This window comes from Microplitis mediator, chromosome 4, assembly GCF_029852145.1.
Source record: "Microplitis mediator isolate UGA2020A chromosome 4, iyMicMedi2.1, whole genome shotgun sequence".
Lineage (NCBI taxonomy): Eukaryota > Metazoa > Arthropoda > Insecta > Hymenoptera > Braconidae > Microplitis > Microplitis mediator.
In genome coordinates this window covers 7,229,283-7,249,718 of record NC_079972.1, presented here as the reverse complement: position 1 = coordinate 7,249,718, position 20,436 = coordinate 7,229,283, and the positions used below count along the sequence as shown (strand labels likewise).

At 30.2% G+C, this 20,436-nt stretch overlaps 1 protein-coding gene across 3 annotated transcripts in view; it reads left to right on the top strand.

The window, feature by feature from the left end:
* LOC130667111 (WD repeat domain phosphoinositide-interacting protein 2) overlaps window positions 1-20,436 on the top strand; it is a 43,701-nt gene that overhangs the window by 22,118 nt on the left and 1,147 nt on the right. Inside the window, exon 10 of one of the 3 annotated variants that reach the window (XM_057468572.1) lies at window positions 17,706-17,768. The exons of 1 other annotated variant lie outside the window; for it this stretch is intronic. In XM_057468572.1, coding sequence (XP_057324555.1) covers window positions 17,706-17,768 — 63 coding nt within the window. The remainder of the gene's footprint in view (window positions 1-17,705; window positions 17,769-20,436) is intronic. One more of the 3 variants, XM_057468573.1, reaches the window with a different exon arrangement.

Below are 20,436 nucleotides of genomic sequence, written 5' to 3'. Positions count from 1 at the left end.
TGTCTGATCACTTTAGTCGTTCACTAACTCTTGTCTTCACTTGGCGTCCATCGCCTTCGGTCGTCCGACTCACTCTCTCGATTTTTGGCATTTCACTCCCTTACAACTCTTCGATTCGGGTCTCTTTGATTTACCCCCGGAAAACTCATCCCTACTAAATTAATTAGTCAAAGAGAGGGACGGATGTTCGGGTCTCACTGATTAACGACACCCGGTGACATGTCGAATCACTTAATTTACTAAACCGGGTTATAATTAGGACCCGTTATCGACCGTGGACAAATCCAAATTTAGATCTTAATAAATAGTCATTGGAATCTATTTTACCCTGTTACAATATACACTCACACAAGCATCACATCATGGTGTTGTGACAACACTTGTTTTTCATACGTAAACGCTTCGGATGGCATATACCATTTCAGAAAATTTACAATCCAACTATCGTAATTTTTGCGGCTTGTTTTGTAAAAACATAGAGGCAGTAGAAGAATAAAAGAATAAACAGTATAATTAAATCTTATTTTTCATCCTTTTACTATTTACGATAGTAACATTGTAATATTTCTTATTGAATTGATTACAACAAACTCTTAATGAAATTACGATAGTGAATAGTAAAAAATCTTTTAAAAACTGTAAATTTTCGTATCATATATTTGAACGTTACAGATAATAAAAGTACAGTCCAGGATTACGATAGTAATATTGGAATTTATCGTCGAATTTTTTTTCCGTGCAGTATATTTATAGTTCCCTCACATTTCCAGATTTTCCAGGCATGTGGCCACCATGATAAATAACACCGGCACACAAAAAAAAATAAGTTCTCTGTACTTTTGACGGGACCGATTTATTCCCATGTATTTTGACCCGCTGAATCTGAATCCGAGGTCCGTTTAACCCGTACACCCTCAGATTTTTAGAAAACTTTAAAAAACCTCAAAAAATCACAAAAATCGAACGTTTTTTAAATTTATAAATTTTTTTAACCCTAACTAAGCATGATTTTTATGTATTTCAGTCCTCCACATACTAACCTGAAGTTTATTTAAAACATTAGCCATTTAAAGTCTGAGTAAATCCCAAAAAACCCCAAAAAATTGCAAAAAAGCAAAAAAATTCTTAGTATTGTGATGAAAAAAATTTTATAGGGCTAAATAAATAATTATTTTCATGTATGTTTATCTGTCACATATAATTCTTGAACATCCATGGCTCAGACATCTCTAAAATTTCAAATAAATGGCAAAAATTCCCAAAAAATCGAAAAAAATAAAATTTGGTATAACAAAAATCAATTTTTAAATCGAAATAAATAAAAGAAATCATATTGTTCGATCTGTGATATATATATAAAAAATATTTTGGCCTAAAACATAAAAAAATTTTAATATGCTTCAAAAAATCTTTATAGAAACGTTATTTCAATATTAATTCGTTCTCCGCTTATATCTAACCCTTTTGTCCTCAAATGTCCTACATAAAGGGTTTCTCTTTCGTTTCCTCATTTCTTCGGGTAGATCTCTCTGTAGTGTCCAACAGTGATCTGCCATCATATTGACATCCCACTTACCTTGATAACGTTTTTCCATTACACTGATGTCCTGATGGAATCTTTCACCTTGCTCTTTACTATAGTCACCAAGATTTTCAGGAAAGTGTGAAAGGTGAGAATGTAAATAGTGCAATTTGGAATTCATTAAGTAACCCAAAGTATCATAGTTGTATATCAACTCTTCAACTAAATTTACGTAATTCTCACTTTTCGTATTTCCTAAAACAGATTGAACAATATGATTTCTTTTATTTATTTTGATTTAAAAATTGATTTTTGTTATACCAAATTTTATTTTTTTCGATTTTTTGGGAATTTTTGCCATTTATTTAAAATTTTAGAGATGTCTGAGCCATGGATGTTCGAGAATTATATGTGACAGATAAGGATACATGAAAATAATTATTTATTTAGCCCTATAAAATTTTTTTCATCACAATACTACACGGAAAGAAAAAAATGGGAATTTTCCCAATTTTACTTGGGGAAAATGCCTTTGTTGGCATTGTAAATTTTACCATGTCAACATGTGAATTGTAACAATGTCACATGGTAAATTTTGCTTTGTTACATTGGAATTATTCCTATATTGACAAGGTAAATTTTCCTATGTCAACATTGGAAAAATAACTATGTAATATAGGAACAATTCCAATGTAACATGGGAATTTTTACCATGTTTAGATGGGAAAAATTCCCATATCAACATTGAAAAATTCCTATATTAACATTGTTGGAATTCCTCTAATGCCATGGGAAATTCTTCAATGTCAACATGGGAAAATTTCCCATGTTAAGATGGGAAAAATTCCCATGTTAACAAAGTAGAAATTCCCATGTATATAAAAGAGAAATATTTGTAAACTGATGTTTTTTTAACGTAATTTATGAAGTAAATCAAAATAATTCAATTGAATTGATGATTATATACTGTCGGAAACACGATGTAGGGGAGCCTGGGGCACAAAGGTCCCCCTGGGGTACGAAGGCCCCCCTCAAAAATTAGGTAAAAATTTTTTTTTTCGTTTTCCGTCAAGTTATGACCTCTACAATGTTTTTATTATATTTCAGGTCAATATGTAATATGTGGGGCAAAATGGACCACTCGAAAAAAAAAATTGTGACGAAAAAATTTTTTTTTTTCCGTCAAGTTAATTTTTTCGTTACAATTTTTTTTTTTAGTGGTCTATTTTACCCCACATATCACATATTGGCCTAAAATATGATGAAATCATTATAGAGGTCATAACTTGACGGAAAATTAAAAAAAAAATTATTTCTTATAATTTTTTTTGGGGGGAGGGGGGGGGACCTTCGTGCCCCAGAAAAAAAAAATTTCTTTACGATTTTTTACAAAATTTTAATTGATTCTTCCGAAATAGACGAAAAATACATGAATTTGATGGTTAAAAGCCACAAAAAGAAAAAACCGGCTTAAGGAGGCCTTCGTGCCCCAGGCTCCCCTAATTGATTTTTACGTACTCGTTTATATTAATCGAATTTATAAAAACATTTGTTCATTCGTAGGTGCTACAAAAAAATTTTATTTAAATTACACAAAATTTTTTCGGAAACTTTGAAATTCTATTTTCGTAAATCTAAAAACCTTCACACATCCCTATTTTATCGCTTTAAAGCCTAAATGATACAAATGACCAAAATATTTGGTATTTTAGTGATTTTAGCTTCTTGTAGATTTTTTCCATGCAACATAGCAATTTTTCCCATGCCAACATGGATATTTATACTATGTTTCCATGGGAATATTTACTATGTTAACAACGGAATTTTTTCCTTGTCAACATGGGGAAAATTCCCATGTCAATATAGAAAAAATTACTCCGGAAACATGGGAAAAATTCCTATGTTGACATAGTAAAAATACCCATGTCAATTAAGGAATTTTAGCAATGTTAACAGAGGAATTTTTCCATGTCTACATGGAAATTTTTCCAATAGCAACATGGAAGATATTCCTATAATATATTGGTAAAATTCCTATAAAATATGGTTATATTCCCATTTTTCCCTAGTAAAATTTCCCATGTTGATAAAGTAAAATTTGCCATGTCAACAAGGGAATTTCGCCTAAGTAAAATTGGAAAAATTCCCATGTTTTTCTTTCCGTGTAAGAATTTTTTTGTTTTTTTGCAATTTTTTGGGGTTTTTTGGAATTTACTCAGACTTTAAATGGCTAATGTTTTAAATAAACTTCAGGTTAGTATGTGGAGGACCGAAATACATAAAAATCATGCTTAGTTAGGGTTAAAAAAATTTATAAATTAAAAAAACGGTCGATTTTTGTGTATTTTTGAGGTTTTTTAAAGTTTTCTAAAAATCTGAGGGTGTACGGGTTAAACGGACCTCGGATTCGGATTCAGCCGGTCAAAATACATGGGAATAAATCGGTGCCGTCAAAAGTACAGAGAACTTATTTTTTTTGTGTGCCGGTGTAATTATAAAAAGGGAAATTTAGAAAAAATTTATTTATAATTTTTTTAGTTTTCGCGAGTGCAAATTTTTTTCAAACTAAATTTTGATGCTAAAAAAAATTCCAAAAATTGTTAAAAGTATCGGTTAATTTTAGGATCATACAGATAATTACATTTATGGTAATTATTTAATGGAAGAGTATTTATTTAATTATTTATTATTATTTTATGTACCATTAATTTTTTATTAATCGTACAAATTGAAAAATATTATTTATTTAACTTAAATAATTATATAACTAAAATAATATTATTATAATTTAAAAATTTAAATAAATATTTTTTAATAATAACCAGTGAGCTCAGTGAGTAACAATTATAGGTTAGGTTACCTTGTTCACAGCCGTATATTAAGAGCGGGAACACGACTTGGCAACAGCGCGATTTGAATTGCGATCTGGCGCTTACACGCACCGGACGGCGCGGCGCCGCATTCACCAGATGCTTCTCAAAAATATATTATTATTAAATTTCTAAGACAACTGTATAATTATTGTTAATATTCGTCCCTCCTAGAAGGTTCAAAAAAATCATTAAAATTTTTTGAAATGTTTTTTTTTTTTTGGTAAGAACAATAAAAAACCATGAAAATGTAAAAAGTGCGGTGTCACGCTTATAGCGCGTGTGACAAAGGGTTAAATATCAACTTCTATACCACTCATGCAACTTTATTTCAAATTTATATTGCATATTCAAGTAAACACAGATGATATATTGATTAATAATATCGTCTGTTCGTGTTTATGCCACACACGCACACAGTAGGGGTGATTTTGGATCCATTAAATTATACACTAAAAAGAAAGTGTGGTTATCATAACCTCCTGAAGCATTACTAATGGTAGATAGTTGACATAAAAAAATATATCGTTAAATTGGCAATATTAGATTGCTGCATTACCTATCTTCAACTTTGAACAAAATTATCGTTAATTTCACCACACTAATGTGGTTATATTCCCCATACTTGGTACTGCTGTTTTAACGATTATTATAAAATGCTATTATAGCTATTCATATTGTTAACATAGCAATCGAAATGGTTAATATAGTAATCCGGATTATTAACATCTCAATACGTACTGTCAATATAGTAATACGTTTTACCGTAGTGACCTCTGACTTGTATTTTTTCGAAGAGATTTCCCTTCCATTACTAAATTAATCTTGTACACACTTACACGCTCGTAAAGTAGGGGAAGTGTGTGTTCCAGCGGTCTTCTGCTGAGCAGAAGTGGGGGTACAGGCATTCTTAGAATTATATTCCCCTACATCCCTGTAAGCGGGTTAGCACATTAACAGGTCTATCATAAAAATCTCTACCTTCCGACAACTGAACCATAACCAGGCCTACCACAAGTAACTGTACCACATCAACCAGTCAACGATTCTACCACTTAAGAACTCTCTCACATTCCAACTCTACTAGATTACAACCCTCCCAGTAACGAACTCGACCATAACAATCGCTACCATAAACATCTCTACCTCAATACAGATCACCCATAAAAATGCCTACCATTAGCATCTCTACCATTTACAAGCCTACCATAAATAACAACCATATTTCAACTATACCCGAATAAATCTCTACCAACAAAATACACTAGCAAAAAACATCTCTACCATTTTTTAAGCCTACCCAATAAAAACACACACTACCACATAGGAACACTATCAAAAAAGTAACTCTGTCTTTATCACACACATAGCATATGATAAGGACAGAGTTACTTTATTGATAGTGTTCCTATGTAGTAGTGTGTGTTTTTATTGGGTACGCTTAAAAAATGGTAGAGATGTTTTTTGTTAGTGTATTTTGTTGGCAGATATTTATTCGGATATAGTTAAAATATGGTTAAGTTATTTATAGTAGGCTTGTAAATGGTAGAGATGCTAATGGTAGGCATTCTTATGGGTGATCTTTATTGTGGTAGAGATATTTATGGTAGCGATTATTATGGTCGAGTTCGTTACTGGGAGGGTTGTAATCTGGTAGAGTTGGAATGTGAGAAAGTTCTTAAGTGGTAGAATTGTTGATTGGTTGAGATTTTCGCGGGTAGTGTTTGAAACTGGTATAGTTGTTGTGTGGTACAGTTACTTGTGGTAGGCCTGGATATGGTTCAGTTGTCGTAAGGTAGAGATTTTTATGGTAGACCTATTAATGTGCCAGTGGGTTCATATAGCGACTAGACTGTATATAGATAGTTGATTTAACGAAACATTTTATATTTAATATAGCAATTTAAACTTAAGGCCATTCTCAGACAGTGCCCCCTACTTTTTAAAAATTATCAATGACTTTTAATGGCAGGTATACGACCTAGCCATAAGCGACCCTACCAAAAATTAAACCTTACCCAATTGAAGTCAGCCGCATCATACCTACCTAGAAAATTCTCGCTCCAATAAAATATTCTACTATCCCAAAATCTCCACCAATGAAAAAATCTACCATGATATAATCACTACCAGAAAAAAAACACTACCAAATTGCATTTATGAATAAACTCTACCGTTTGAAATCCCTATCATCAACTTTAGAATGTATATTTTACAGATATTAAATTTATTATTAATTAATTGGGAATCGTTTAGGAAGATTTAGGAATATGACTTTATTATTTAGGACTAATTAATAAATGAATAATTAGCATTTGGGATTTTAAAACTAAAACAATTCATAACTTTCTTCCCAAATAGTTTCCTATTAACTACCGAAAAAGTCGTGTTAATTATATTTTCTAACATGTGCACTAAACGCTCAAACAATATTGAATAATTACCCTTAAATTAATTAGTACTGAGTTATAACATTATATTACTAAATGATTCCCAATCAATTCAAAAAAATTTATTGTTTGTAAATATACGTTTTAAAGTTGATGGTAGGGATTTTCAAACGGTAGAGTTTATTCATAAATGCAACTTGGTAGAGTTTTTTCTGGTAGTAATTATATCGTGGTAGAGATTTTGAGCTGGTACACGGAAAGAATTTTTTGATAAAAATTACTCTGTAATTTCGAGTAATCCTGGGCCGTTGCAAAAAATTGGTATATTTTGTTTTAAATTTAATATTTTTTGTTTAAATATTAACGTTGCTAGACTATGTATTACTCTACTACTAAGTAATTTTTTAAAAGTCTTATATTTAATCGATTATTGTGAATATCTCATCTTAATCTATTAATTTTTACTCCATGTGATTAATTTTTACTCCCCAATATACCATTCTTTTACACCCATTAACTGTTTGATGAAAAACTGCTTATAACTCGAATAAATTTTCTTATCTATGGGAGTAATTTTTACTCTAAACTGCGGGGTAATATTTCAGTAGTCTCCGTTAATCTTCGGTTAATATCGGCTTCAATTAAATGTCTTTTATTTTGCTCGCGACAACTTACATATACGCACACAAACGTAGGCTTGGAAAAAAGACGATCTCTGTATTTCTCTATAACTTAATACTTATTTTAAAATTAAAAAAAAAATTTGTATCTTTTCTTTTTCAACACAATAAGAGTAATTTTTTGTTATTATTTTTTAAAATATTTTAAGTCATATTCTAAGGCAATTAGATGGTTATTAGATTTTTTTATGGAAATTTCAGCCTATTAATTGTAATTTTTATTGTAATTCAATATAAATGTTATAAATTGAATTATCAACTTTTTATCATAACCTACGAGTAAAAATGGAATTAGAGAGAATTTATTTAGACAGCCGCTAGGTGTAATTTTTACTCGCAATTGTGAGTAAAAATTAATCTGATAGATTTTTACTCACTGAAAGAGTAAAATTTCGTAATTCGATAGTATAAAGTCGTAATGGCCCAAGATTACTCGATTCAGAGTAATTTTTAGAATAAATAACATAGCAATATTCATACGAAAATTCTTTCCGTGTAGAATATTTTATTGGAGCGGGAATTTTCTCGGTAGGTATGCCGCTGCTGACTTCAATTGGGTAGGGTTTTCTTTTTGGTAGGGTCGCTTATGGCTAGGTCGTATACCTGCCACTTTTAATTACCATAAGTGTATCAAAATTTTATCAATTGATTAAAAAAAAGTTAAAGTATGAATTGAAAAAAGGACAACGTACACAGAAAAAAAAATTATTTGGCTCAAAGAAATTTTTCTTGAGCCAAGAAACTTTTGGGGGCATGGAATGAAAACCGAGATTTTGTTAACGGAAATAAAAAAATTCCTTGGATTTTAAATCTTGAACGAAGAAAAAAAATTTTTGACTCAATATATCTTCAAAGATTGATTCAACAGTTGAGTTACTTAATTAAATAATTAAAATTTTTTGATTTAATGAATTTTGGTCCTTATTGTAATATATTTGTTACTTTAACCAAAAAATGTAAATGTTCAGTACAAGAAAGTTACAATGTTGAATAAAGTAATGCGATGTTTTGAGTCAATAAACAGTGATAACTTGAACTAAAATACAAATCTCGAACCAAGAGTACTGCGAGCTTAAGCCAAGTAAATTTTCTCTTGATTTCACGCAGAGGTTCTCCCACTCTTTTCTCACTACTCTATCTTTGTCGCTCCTGCACAAGAAATGAAAATTTTGTCCACGTTATAAGGTTAAGTAGATAAAATTTAAAAAGCAAGATAATAATAATTATTTCATAAATGTTATAATTATTTGTAAGTTTAGCAAATATTTGGGCACATATGTATTTTATTTATTATAAATTTAGCTATTTAAGGAATTTCCGAGTGAAACTATATTTGTTTTTTTTTTTTTTAATTTGAAATAAAATATTATTACATTAAGAAAACTTGATGGTTTACAAATGAAGGCTAAATTTTTTTTATTATAAATATCGAACACTTTCAAATTTTTATTATTCAATAAAGAAATATTTTTTTAGCTTAGTCTTGAATATATATAATACTGAATAGCTTTAAGTAACAGAATACATTTTAATTTCCAAATGCGATTTTTTCGATTTATAAAGTATGTTTTTATTTGATATAGGCTCTGATACATAGTATAAGTAAAAAACATCTTAAAAATAACTTAAACAGATTGAAAATAAAATATAATATTTTTGGTTTATACTTGGTTATAGTTATAATATAAATCGCAGTATAATTTTTATCTTTAGTATATCTAATTTTGTCTATAATCATATCGTTTGTTTGTGTGTCTTTTGACGTTTTTAATAAATTTTTAAATGAAGATATGGAAAAAAGTAAAACCATAAAAACATAGATTTTAACTTACGAACTAACAGACTCTATATAAAAATAATCTATTAATATATAATACTATATGCTTAATAACTAACATTTACATATTTACATTTACACAGAAAAAAAGGATTTCTTAGTGCAAGAAATTTTTATTTGTCCTAAAAAATTTTTACTTGCCTCAAGAAATTTTTCGAATTATAAATTGAAAATTTTAAATTTCTCGGAGCGAGGATAAATTTTTTTAGAGCAAGAAAAAATTTTTTGAACCAAGAAATTTTTTCTTGTCCTAAGAAAATTTTTGTTTTCAATTTATAACACAATAAATTTCTTGCACCAAAAGATCTTTTTTTCTGTGTAGGTTTCCTAAAAGGTTTATGATAACCCGTTTTTATGTTTGCTAACTTGGGGTTGGTGAGTTTACTTATTTAGCTCGCCGTTGCCGTTGTTGTCGTTTTTGTTGCTGTTGTTGTTGTTTAAATCTAGCTCGTCTCCTGAGCTCGTCCATGTGTTTGGCGTCGTTTTGGAGCCACCAGTAGTGTTTCGATAGCCTGTCCAGGCTGGATTTATCTGCATCTGATAAGGCTGTTGAATACACCAGGTTGTTGCGGCGTACGTTTTCATCAAGCGGTATTGCCTTATTGGTGCAATGCCTTTTGATGTGATGTATGGTTGGAATGTTGTTTTCATCCTGGATGAATCCGAGTTTGTCCATGTTGGTAAATACTTCAGGTGTTGAGTATTTACTTCTGGCCATTCTATGAACCTGAAACATATCTATACATTTAAGGTTTTTCAGGTAACTATTATCAATTTGATTCAAGGTACTGAAATATTTTCTGGTGAGTCTTAATGTGAAGACATCAAACCACGGGATGCCCGATAAATTATACAATGTATGATTATCAACTTGTTTTAGGTAATTTGACTCAGCAGTTCTATAGAGTCCAAGACAGTTTCTTAGGCAGGATCTTTCCAATCTCCTATATTTTTCCATTACTGAGGCACCAGTGTTCCACCATATTGGAGCTGCGTAGGCAAGAATTGGCCTTATAAGAAGTTGGTAGCAGATGATTTTGGCTTTAGCTTCAATGTTCCTATTGTAGAAAATTCTTTCATTTGCTCTGATGGCGTTTTTGGCTTTGCCTATTTGCATTTTATGATGTTCGTTCATTCTAAGTAGATAATCAAATTTAACACCTAGATATTTAACTGTATTCTTGGATGGAATTTCAATTTCTTCTCTTGTCTCTTGATGGGTCATTGTTATTTTGAAATCTTTAATTTTCTTGACAGTTTGGAATGTAATTTCATTTAGTGTTTTCCTGAAAAGAATATCTTCACTTTTATGAGGATTTATTTTTAAATTCCAATCAAGATAATATTTATTAATTGAGTCTAGGATGTTTTTGAGCGTTTTTTGTATCTCAGGTACTTTATTACTTGCAAAATAATAGATAAGATCATCAGCATATGCAATTGAGTGCAGAAATTTTTTGGTGTTGAGTCCAAAGAGATTTAGAATTTCTCTATTTTTCTTAGTGGGAAATATCTTGGCTACTTTCCACCTTATTGGATAGTATGTATGGTTGATGGCGTTGTTGAAGATTATGGTGTAATCCTTGATTATCTGTTCCGGAAGATTTTTTAAGGCGATCATTGGGATATTGTCGGTTCCGCTGGATGTTTTATTTTTTGCTTTTTTAAGCAATACTGTAGTGGTGATGAAACTATAAAAAATCTTTAGCGAATCTTGTTCCATTAAAGGATAGTGAGCTCTCATGTCATTAGAGAAAGAAGTGATTGTGACGTTGTTCTGTCTGTTAGTTTGTATAGAATTTTTTATCTCGTTGGCGTAATTGTCTGCGTTAATCTTGATTTCAGTAAGTAAATTTGTAAATCGTGGTGAATTTATTCTTTCAAATTGTTTACCTATGATGTTGAGTTTGGAGGTTTCTTTTGTGATTATGAATTGATCATCATTTAGTTCAGTTAATTCTCCAGACTGTTTGAGCTCATCAGTAAGTAGTGGACTATTCTTGTTTAATCGTAGATTTGAAATTGTAGGTGCTTCTTTGTGTCTAAAAAACTTGTTGATTGTTGGAAAGAATGTGTTGGAATCCCTGAAGTTGACGCTTTTACCTTTGGCTTCCCTTCGTCAATTGTCAGGTTTCTATTGAAAGGAATATCTAATGTGTAATTATTTAAGATAGAATTTTGGAATTTCCTCCAGTTTGCCTTTTTATAGTTGTAGGTAGGATTTGGTGGTCCGTTGAGATTAATTCCGTCGAATACAGTGCTTGTATTAATCTCAAAGGTTAAAGCTGAATGATCACTGTCATAAGGTAGAACTTTCAATTTACCTTGTTGTTTATTGAGTATTTCAATTCTAGCATCCGCTAGGCAGTAGTCAAGATAAGAGCCCGCTGATGGGAAGGTTGGTTCAGCTGCAGGGTATAAGACAGTTCTATAACATAGAGACTTGTCTTCGTACCATCGAAACATTTGTCTTCCACGACAATTGATGATATTACTTCCCCAATCAGGATGTTTGGCATTGAAGTCTCCAACCAAAATATGATAATTGTTTGGTTTTGTGAGTTTGAAATCTGTAAAAATTTGGTTAAGCTCATTAATAAATGTTTGTTTATTACTATTTGGTGCGTAAATGCTGATGAAAGTTAATATTTTATTTGACTGTGTTGTTAATTTAGCCACAGTATATTCTATTGCTTTATTGCGGTGCGAGTTCGGGTATGTGATTGCAGTGTAGGAGATCCGATTGTGAATGACAATTGCTGTACCTCCTCCATTTTTATCATTAGGGCGATCTGTTTTGATTATGTTATAGTTTCTGAAATTAAATACATTTTTAGAATTTAATTTAGTTTCTGATATCATTGCAATATCAATATTGTTGTTTTCCAAGAAAATTTCTAAGTCTGCTCTTCTTTTTGTAGCTCTGATTGAATTCACGTTTATGGCGCAAATTTTGATGATATTTTTAGTATTATTATAGATGTTTGCCATAATTATTCAAAATTATAAAGGCTTTGAATGTTTTGGGTATTCAAATCAATTTTTTTGAAAACTTCTTCAAACTGTTTGTTAATATGGGACATGATGAAGTTTTTGAAACTGTTCAATATTTCATTAAGACCTTGGAGATTTGGTTGTGAGGTTGGACCATCTTGTGCTCGTTGATCTGGGGTTGTAGTATTTGGGTGATAGCATATGAGATGTTAGGATTTACTAACCTACTGATGCTGTAAATTTTATTGGCTTTATGTTGTCTTCTTATTGATGTAGCCAATTTCTTTTGCCCATTTGCAAATTTCATGTATAGACATCCAGCATATGAAGCAGGATGTCCATGTTCACCACAGTTGGAGCATTTGGTAAGTTCCGGTTTGCTACCTTTGGCAACTGGGCAGTCTTCGTCCTTCTCGTAATTTTGAGCACATCTTACGCAGCGAGGTTCATAATTACAGTTGCTGCTTGCGTGTCCAACTTGTTGGCATCAAGCACATTGGAAAATTTTTTTTCTCCTCAGTCTTTCCCATTTGATTGGTTGGTTCAGCAGTCTTTTTTGCATTGTTTTTTTAAACTCTAATTTACTTACTTTAGTAATTATAATATCAGGTATTTGGAGGTCATTAATTGCATCTATCACATTATCAACTTCAAAACCACCACGTATTCCTTTTAATACTAGTGTCTTTGGTTTCTCGTCTCTTGGCGTAAACGTGTAGAATTCCATTTTATTTATTTTGAGTACTTCTTTAATTTTCACGAAAGTGTCTTTGGTATTAGCGTGAACGTCCACTAATGGTTCGTTGGTAAAAGTTTCTCCTACGTGTTTAATCCAGAAGGCTTGTTTGTCAACATTATTGTCGGAAAATGTTTTCAGTAGTGTTTTTATTTGTATGCCTTTAGTGTGTATTGGAGGCGGCTTGATGTTCCGTTTGGTGCTAACAGGTGGCGTTGTCTCCTGAGAGTTATCGATCGATGATCTACGTGAGCCTCTGGGTCTGGTGAAGTTGGGCTTATCGGCAGGTCTGCGGATAACTTTATCTTGGATGGGAAATGAGTCGCCATCTATAGTCATATCCTCGGAGTTTGAAATAGAATCAAATCTATTTGAAGTGCTTGTCCCGGCATTTTCATTTGAAGCAGGTTGCTTGCTATATTTTTTTGGGTGTTTAAACTCACCATCAATGGCTTCATTGTTTGTTGTTGATCTCTCTCTCGAGAGAGAGCGAGACCGAGTTAAGTTCGGCGCAGTATTTTTCCAAAGAAAGCTTCGACGCAATAGATTTGTATTGCATATTTGATCCAGTTCTTTTAAAGATTTTCGAAAATTTTTACCGTAGAGATTTTCGTCGGAAGTATTTTGAAATTTTCTTTTAGTATGCACAATTTTTGGAGAATTGTCGGCCGACTTTGCCTCGGAGTTTGTAGCTTTTTCGGCCATGGCCGGGAAGCTAGTTTTATTTTTCACTATCCACTCTGTTTTATTAATTTTGGAATAACTTAATAACAAAAGTTTATTCACTACCACTTAAAAGCTAATTTTGAATTAAATTAGTGTTACTGGTTTTGAAAAATTATTGTTTTTAATCACATATCAATCACTAACTCGCAGGAGCAAAGAGGCAATACGTGCGCTCTCTACGAATGTCAGAGCGGAACTGAATTTCCAAATGCGTGTGGTGGCCGAGTGGTCTAAAGCACATGACTTAAACCACTCTCAATCGAAGGGTCGGCGGTTCGAGTCCCATCATACTTCAAAAAAATTAAAATTCCTTCTTTACCGGAGTTGGAAAAAATGATATTTAACCCTCCCAGAGGGATAAATAAGTCGTACAGAGTTAAATAATTTTTTTAAACAGGAAGAATTATTTCTTGAAAAACCAAAAGGAAAAATACTTGGGCTGAGAATCATATCACTTTAAACCAAGAAAAAAATACTTGGGCCGAGAATCAAATCACTTTAAACTAAGAAAAAAAATACTTGAATCAATAATTGAATTATTTTAAACCAAAAAAAAAAAATACTTGTGTCAAAAATTAAATTATATTAAGCCAAGAAAAAAATACTGGAATCAAAAATCTAAATACTTTAAACCGAGTAAAAAAATACTTGAGATAAGTCCGAAATGTTTCTAAACAAAAACAAAAGTTTTTCAAGCTAAATAATTCTATTCTTGAATCAAGATAGTTATTTATTCAATAAAGAAATTAGCTTCTAAATTCAAATTTTGTTGTTATTTGAATCAAATACAAAATGTAAGCCCGATTCAAGAAAAAATATGGGAAGAACGTAAATTCCTTAGTTCAAGTAATCCTTTTTTTCTGTGCAGTAGCAATTTCATCGAGATATAGATTTAAAAAAAATTACTTACAGTTAATCTCAATTAGGAGTTACATAAATTTCAATAAAATCTTCATGTTGATTTTATAATTCGAATTTTCAAATTTTTTAAGCTAAAATTTATTCAATAAATTTTGTTTAACTCCTATTTGATAACAATTGTAAGTCATTTTTTTTAAATTCTATATTTCGGCGAAATTACTACTACGTTGTCCTTTTTTCAATTGAGGTTTTAATTTTTTTTTAATTGATTAAATTTATTTGTATACGGTTACGACAGTTGAAAGACATTGCATATTTTTAAAAAGTGGGGGACACCATCTGAGAATACCCTTAACGCAAATATAGTATATTACACACCTAGGGAAGTAAAGTAAGAAATGTCTCAGATCACATGTAATTATTGGCCGAGGCGAAGCCGAGGTCAACAAACATGTGATCTGAGGCTTTCTTATTTACTTACCGAGGAGTGTATACTCCCGGGTCGAAAAAAAATCTTAAATATGACTTAAAATTTAAGTCAAAATCCTCCGAATTTCAACTAAGTTAATTTGTTTAGTCAGTGTAAAATTTCCATAACATTTGACTTAGATTTGACTTTTTGTGGCTTAGTTAGGATCGATTTAAGATAAAATAAGTCACATTTAGGTCAAAACTGGTTCAGTTTGACTCTATTTCCTTTAGATTTAAGACAAAAAAAGTCACATTCAAATCAGAATTGCTTCGATTTAAATACACTCTACTTAGATTTAAGTTAAAAAAGTTTCATTTAAGTCAAAATTGATTTAATTGAAATATATTTTATTCAGATTTGAGACAAAAAAAGTTACATTAAGGTCAGAATAAAACAGAATTAGACCGTTACAACGCAAATTTAAAAAATGCTTATAATTAGTAAGATATAATTAATAATAGTAATAATTATTCAAGGTGTTTATGGTTTAGAATATTTTCGATTATTATTACGTGGTATATTGTTTATATCAAAAAATTATAAAGAAACATTAAAAAATAATTCTTCTTATGTAGCATTTAAATACTTGACTGAAAAACGTTTTGGTCTTCTTCATTCTTTTATAAAAATTATTGATAAAATATGCGATTGTCAAAAAATTAGTAATTGTAAGTGCCTCGGCCATCATTTTGCAATAATAACTCCTCTGCAAACAAAACCTTTCAAAGAGCCTGTCAGACTTCTCCAACTATCACACTTATATGAATTCATTGTAACTGAAAATGTATTTGCGATTCCTGTCGAAAATTTACTATCGGTATGTTTTTATATTAATACAGGTAATAAAACGTTTATTGCAGAATTGTTTAATCAATATGAAAATGAATGATATTGTAAACAAGAGGTTATACAAATTCTTCAGGAACAGAATAAAAAAAAATCATTGCAATAAAAATATTTTTAATAGTAATTTTAATTTAATCAGAAATAATTTTTAAAAAATTTGCCATAATTAAAATTGAATATTAATTTTAGATTAGTTTAATTAATAAAAAAGTATAAAAACCACATCCGATTTGACTTAATTTTTAAGTTAAAATTAAGTCAAATATAGAACTAGATTTCGAATCGGTAACCAGTTGTTTTTTTAAGACAAAATAAGTAAAATTTAAGGCAATGAAATAATTTAAGCCAAAAAAATTTAAATTAAAGGAAACTAAACAATTTAAGTCAACAAATAATTGAAATAGTTGCCGAAGTGAGGCGAAAAAATTTTTCGATCGTAAAGCACTCTCTGATGCTTCGCATCATGAGTCGTGCAAAAAGTCTAATCTAAGGCAAAAAAGTCAAGATTAAGTCAATACTAAGTCAAAAAAAGTTTAAAAAGTAAAAATGTGAAATACAGTTGTCGGCATATCGACGACTTCAAAGGAAATTAAGTTAAATCAAGTCAAATTTAAGATTTTTTTTGACCCGGGCTATTTTACTCCTCGACGGAGGCGGAAAGCGGCAACTTCGTTTTGCACAGCGGGACGAAAGTTGCACTTTCCGCCCGGAGGTAAGAAAAAGTATTGCTATTACATAAACGTTCTACGATGTTTCAAATTTGAGATGGTTACTATAACTTAATGATATTGCTCTTACAGTAGTATTTTTTTTTCTCACCTCCGGGCGGAAAGCGTCAACTTTCGTCCCGCTGTGCAAAATGAAGTTGCCGCTTTCCGCCTCCGTCGAGGAGAAAAATAGTATACACTCCTCGGGAAGTAACTAAGAAAGTCTCAGATCACATGTTTGTTGACCTCGGCTTCGCCTCGGCCAACAATTACATGTGATCTGAAACATTTCTTACTTTACTTCCCTAGGTGTGTAATATACTATTTTTTTTTTAGTGTAAGATTACAATTTATAGAATTAATTGATTTTAAAAATTATTCTATAATTTAATCTATAATTTTTATTGGATCCATCATCACTTTTCACACAAGATCTTAAGATAAAAAAAAGGCTAGAAATTATTTTAAATGCATGAATTTATCACATCGAGGGTAAATTTAAATAAGTTTTTTTTTGTGTTCAATCATTTAATTGTAAAAAAATTATAAATGCGCGTAAACCTTGGATCAATTTATTTTGAATATTGATACGTAAAAACAAAAAAAAAATGCCCAAGAATGATAAATAATAATAAGTATTATTAGTAAAGATATTAATGTATTTGTAGCAGTGCTAGGTAGTCTATCAAGTATACTATAAATTTTTTCAACAGTTTTTCCTGTAACAGCTGGCCTAGTTGTTTGCTCCTTTATTTATTATATAAATATAAATTTTAGTTTACTGTAGTATTATTTATTACTTATTGTTTTTTTTTTTTTATTATTTTTAATTGATGCATTTTCTTATAATTATTTATTTAATCCTAATGTGGATGCGTGTGTGCGCTCTCTTAACATCGATTAAATTGTATAATATAAACTATTATTTTACACTTGCCTTTATTTTCTTTCGCTTCTTTAAACCCCGCAATGAGACTGCCGAAACAATCTCGCAGTGGGGAAAGGGGAGCCCAGATAGTTAATCTTACTTGATATATTTTTTTTCTTTTTATTATCCGCTGAAGCCTGCATAAATAGCTACGCGGGTGCGTTGCGCGGCCGCTCGCCAGACTCCATGTCAGGTACTGGTATGTCCTCTATTCAAATTCATCCCCCTCGTATTTGCTATCATCTTTCAAATTAAATCAGTAATTTACATACCATTTCATATATAGAAAGAATTCAATAATGTACTTTTTTGTTTATATATTTTAGATGCATTTAATATCATTGTTATTAATTTTTAACTTAATGACAAATCATTATATATATATATATATATATATATATATATATATATATATATATATATATATATATATATATATATATATATATATATATATATACATATATATAAGGATACTTTCTGGGGAAAATTTTTTTGCTTCGCATCAAGCACAATATTGTCCTACATGTTGAAAAAAAATTCCTGCCAAATTTGATCTTTTAATTTTAGTTTTAAGTCCTTACTATTTGATTTCAAAAATTATCATTCAAAATAATATTAAATTAAATCCTTTTTTTAAAACTTTTTAATACTCAACCGCTCTTAATGACCTCGAAGAGCTAATTGTTGGAATTTGTAGGAAATCAGGAGATTTAATGTTCTTCGAAAGTGCTCATAATCTGTTTTGATTGTGTCATCGAGTTACAGATATTCTAGTAATTTAAAAAATTAAAAATTAGTAACTTCTTTTTTTATGCAAAATATTTTTTTATCAAGATTGTTAGATGACCTGTAACCCGTAAACTATGGACTTGAGTGTTTTGGCTCATAGGAATTTTTTCGAAGAGAATAAAATTTGTAGCAAAAGTCTTTTCAACATTTTTAGCGTACTTTTATGTTTACACTCAGCAAGCAAAAAAAAATCGATTTTATAGATAAATTGACTTTCGTAACTGACACAAGCAAAACAGATTGAGTTACAGTCAAGTTACTATGGAAACTTTCGAAGAACATTGAATTCCCTAAAAATTTCAACAAACAGCTCTTCGTTATCAAGATAAGCTCTTCGATTAAAAGCGGCTGAGCATTAAAAATTAAAAAAAAAAAGTTATTTTTAATACATATATTTTAAATGAAAAATATTTTAAGTCAAACAGTAAGTACTTGGAAATACAATTAAGATCACAAACTTGGCAGGAATTTTTATTTTCAACATGTAGGACAATATTTTGCTTGAAGAGTAAAGAAAAAAGACCTTTACCAGAAACAAAGCATCCTAATATATACATATAACCATTTATATGTATATCAGGGTGATTCGATTTTAACGACTATTTTTTTTTTTCACTCCCACTTGAAAATATTGTTATAGACATTGAAAAAAAAATTCCCTGCAAGTTTCAGCCCTCAATTTAAATTTTAAGTACTTAACATTCGATTTTGAAGTTTTCCCATTTAAAATACATAGGAAAGTTGGGATTTTTTTTTTAATTCTCTATAACTCAGCCGCATTTTAAGTTATCGGGTCGTCGTTTGCGGCATTTTTTAGGCAATTTGATACTCTTCAAAAGTCTCCTCAATAGTTTTACTCGGAATCTAATTGTTATTTTTACTGTATTGGTTCTGAAAATAATTTTTTTAATAATAATTTGGGTTTTTAGTTGATATTAACTAAATAATGAAATTTACAGAAAAAGTGCAGATAACGATTTTTTAGGAAATTTTATTCGCTACAAAAAAGGTCCTCTTAGTTAAGTGGCTCAAGTTCTTCGTTTACGTGATATAGGGATTTTAGTAATTTTGTAAATAAAATATATGTCAAAAAATTCCACCAAATGCTATTTCATTTCAATTTTAAATCAGTAAATAATGTTCCTTTTATTAATTTAATCCAGTCACTAAAATCAGAAGGGGCAAATTGATGAACTTCGGAAAAATTTTTGACAAATATTTTATTTACAAAATTACTAAAATCCCTATATCACGTGAACGAAGAACTTGAGCCACTTAACTAAGAGGACCTTTTTTGTAGCGAATAAAATTTCCTAAAAAATCGTTATCTGCACTTTTTCTGTAAATTTCATTATTTAGTTAATATCAACTAAAAACCCAAATTATTATTAAAAAAATTATTTTCAGAACCAATGCAGTAAAAAAAAAAATTAGAGTCCGAGTAAAACTATTGAGGAGACTTTTGAAGAGTATCAAATTGCCTAAAAAATGCCGCAAACGGCGACCCGATAACTTAAAATGCGGCTGAGTTATAGAGAATTAAAAAAAAAATCCCAACTTTCCTATGTATTTTAAATGGGAAAACTTCAAAATCGAATGTTAAGTACTTAAAATTTAAATTGAGGGCTGAAACTTGCAGGGAATTTTTTTTTCAATGTCTATAACAATATTTTCAAGTGGGAGTGAAAAAAAAAAATAGTCGTTCAAATCGAATCACCCTAATGTATATATACATAAATATAATCAAACATTTAACGGCACACACGCACAAATAAGTACAACTAATGTAGATATCTAGCACTTAATCCTTAAATCAAGTGTATCTATTTGATACAACGTGATTCGGATATTGTATTGTATTTTTTTTTTTTTTATTTATTAATTTTAGTAGCACTTTTTTATCGTCAGATTCATATCAGTATTAATTTCATTATTTATCCATAAGGCTTACGCGCATTATTTTAATTATAGAAAATAACAATAAAATATTTAAACGTACGAGTAAATATACTTCATAAATTGTTATAGGTAGGACTATGGATCTAATTGCAATTAACAAATAAATACGTAATCAC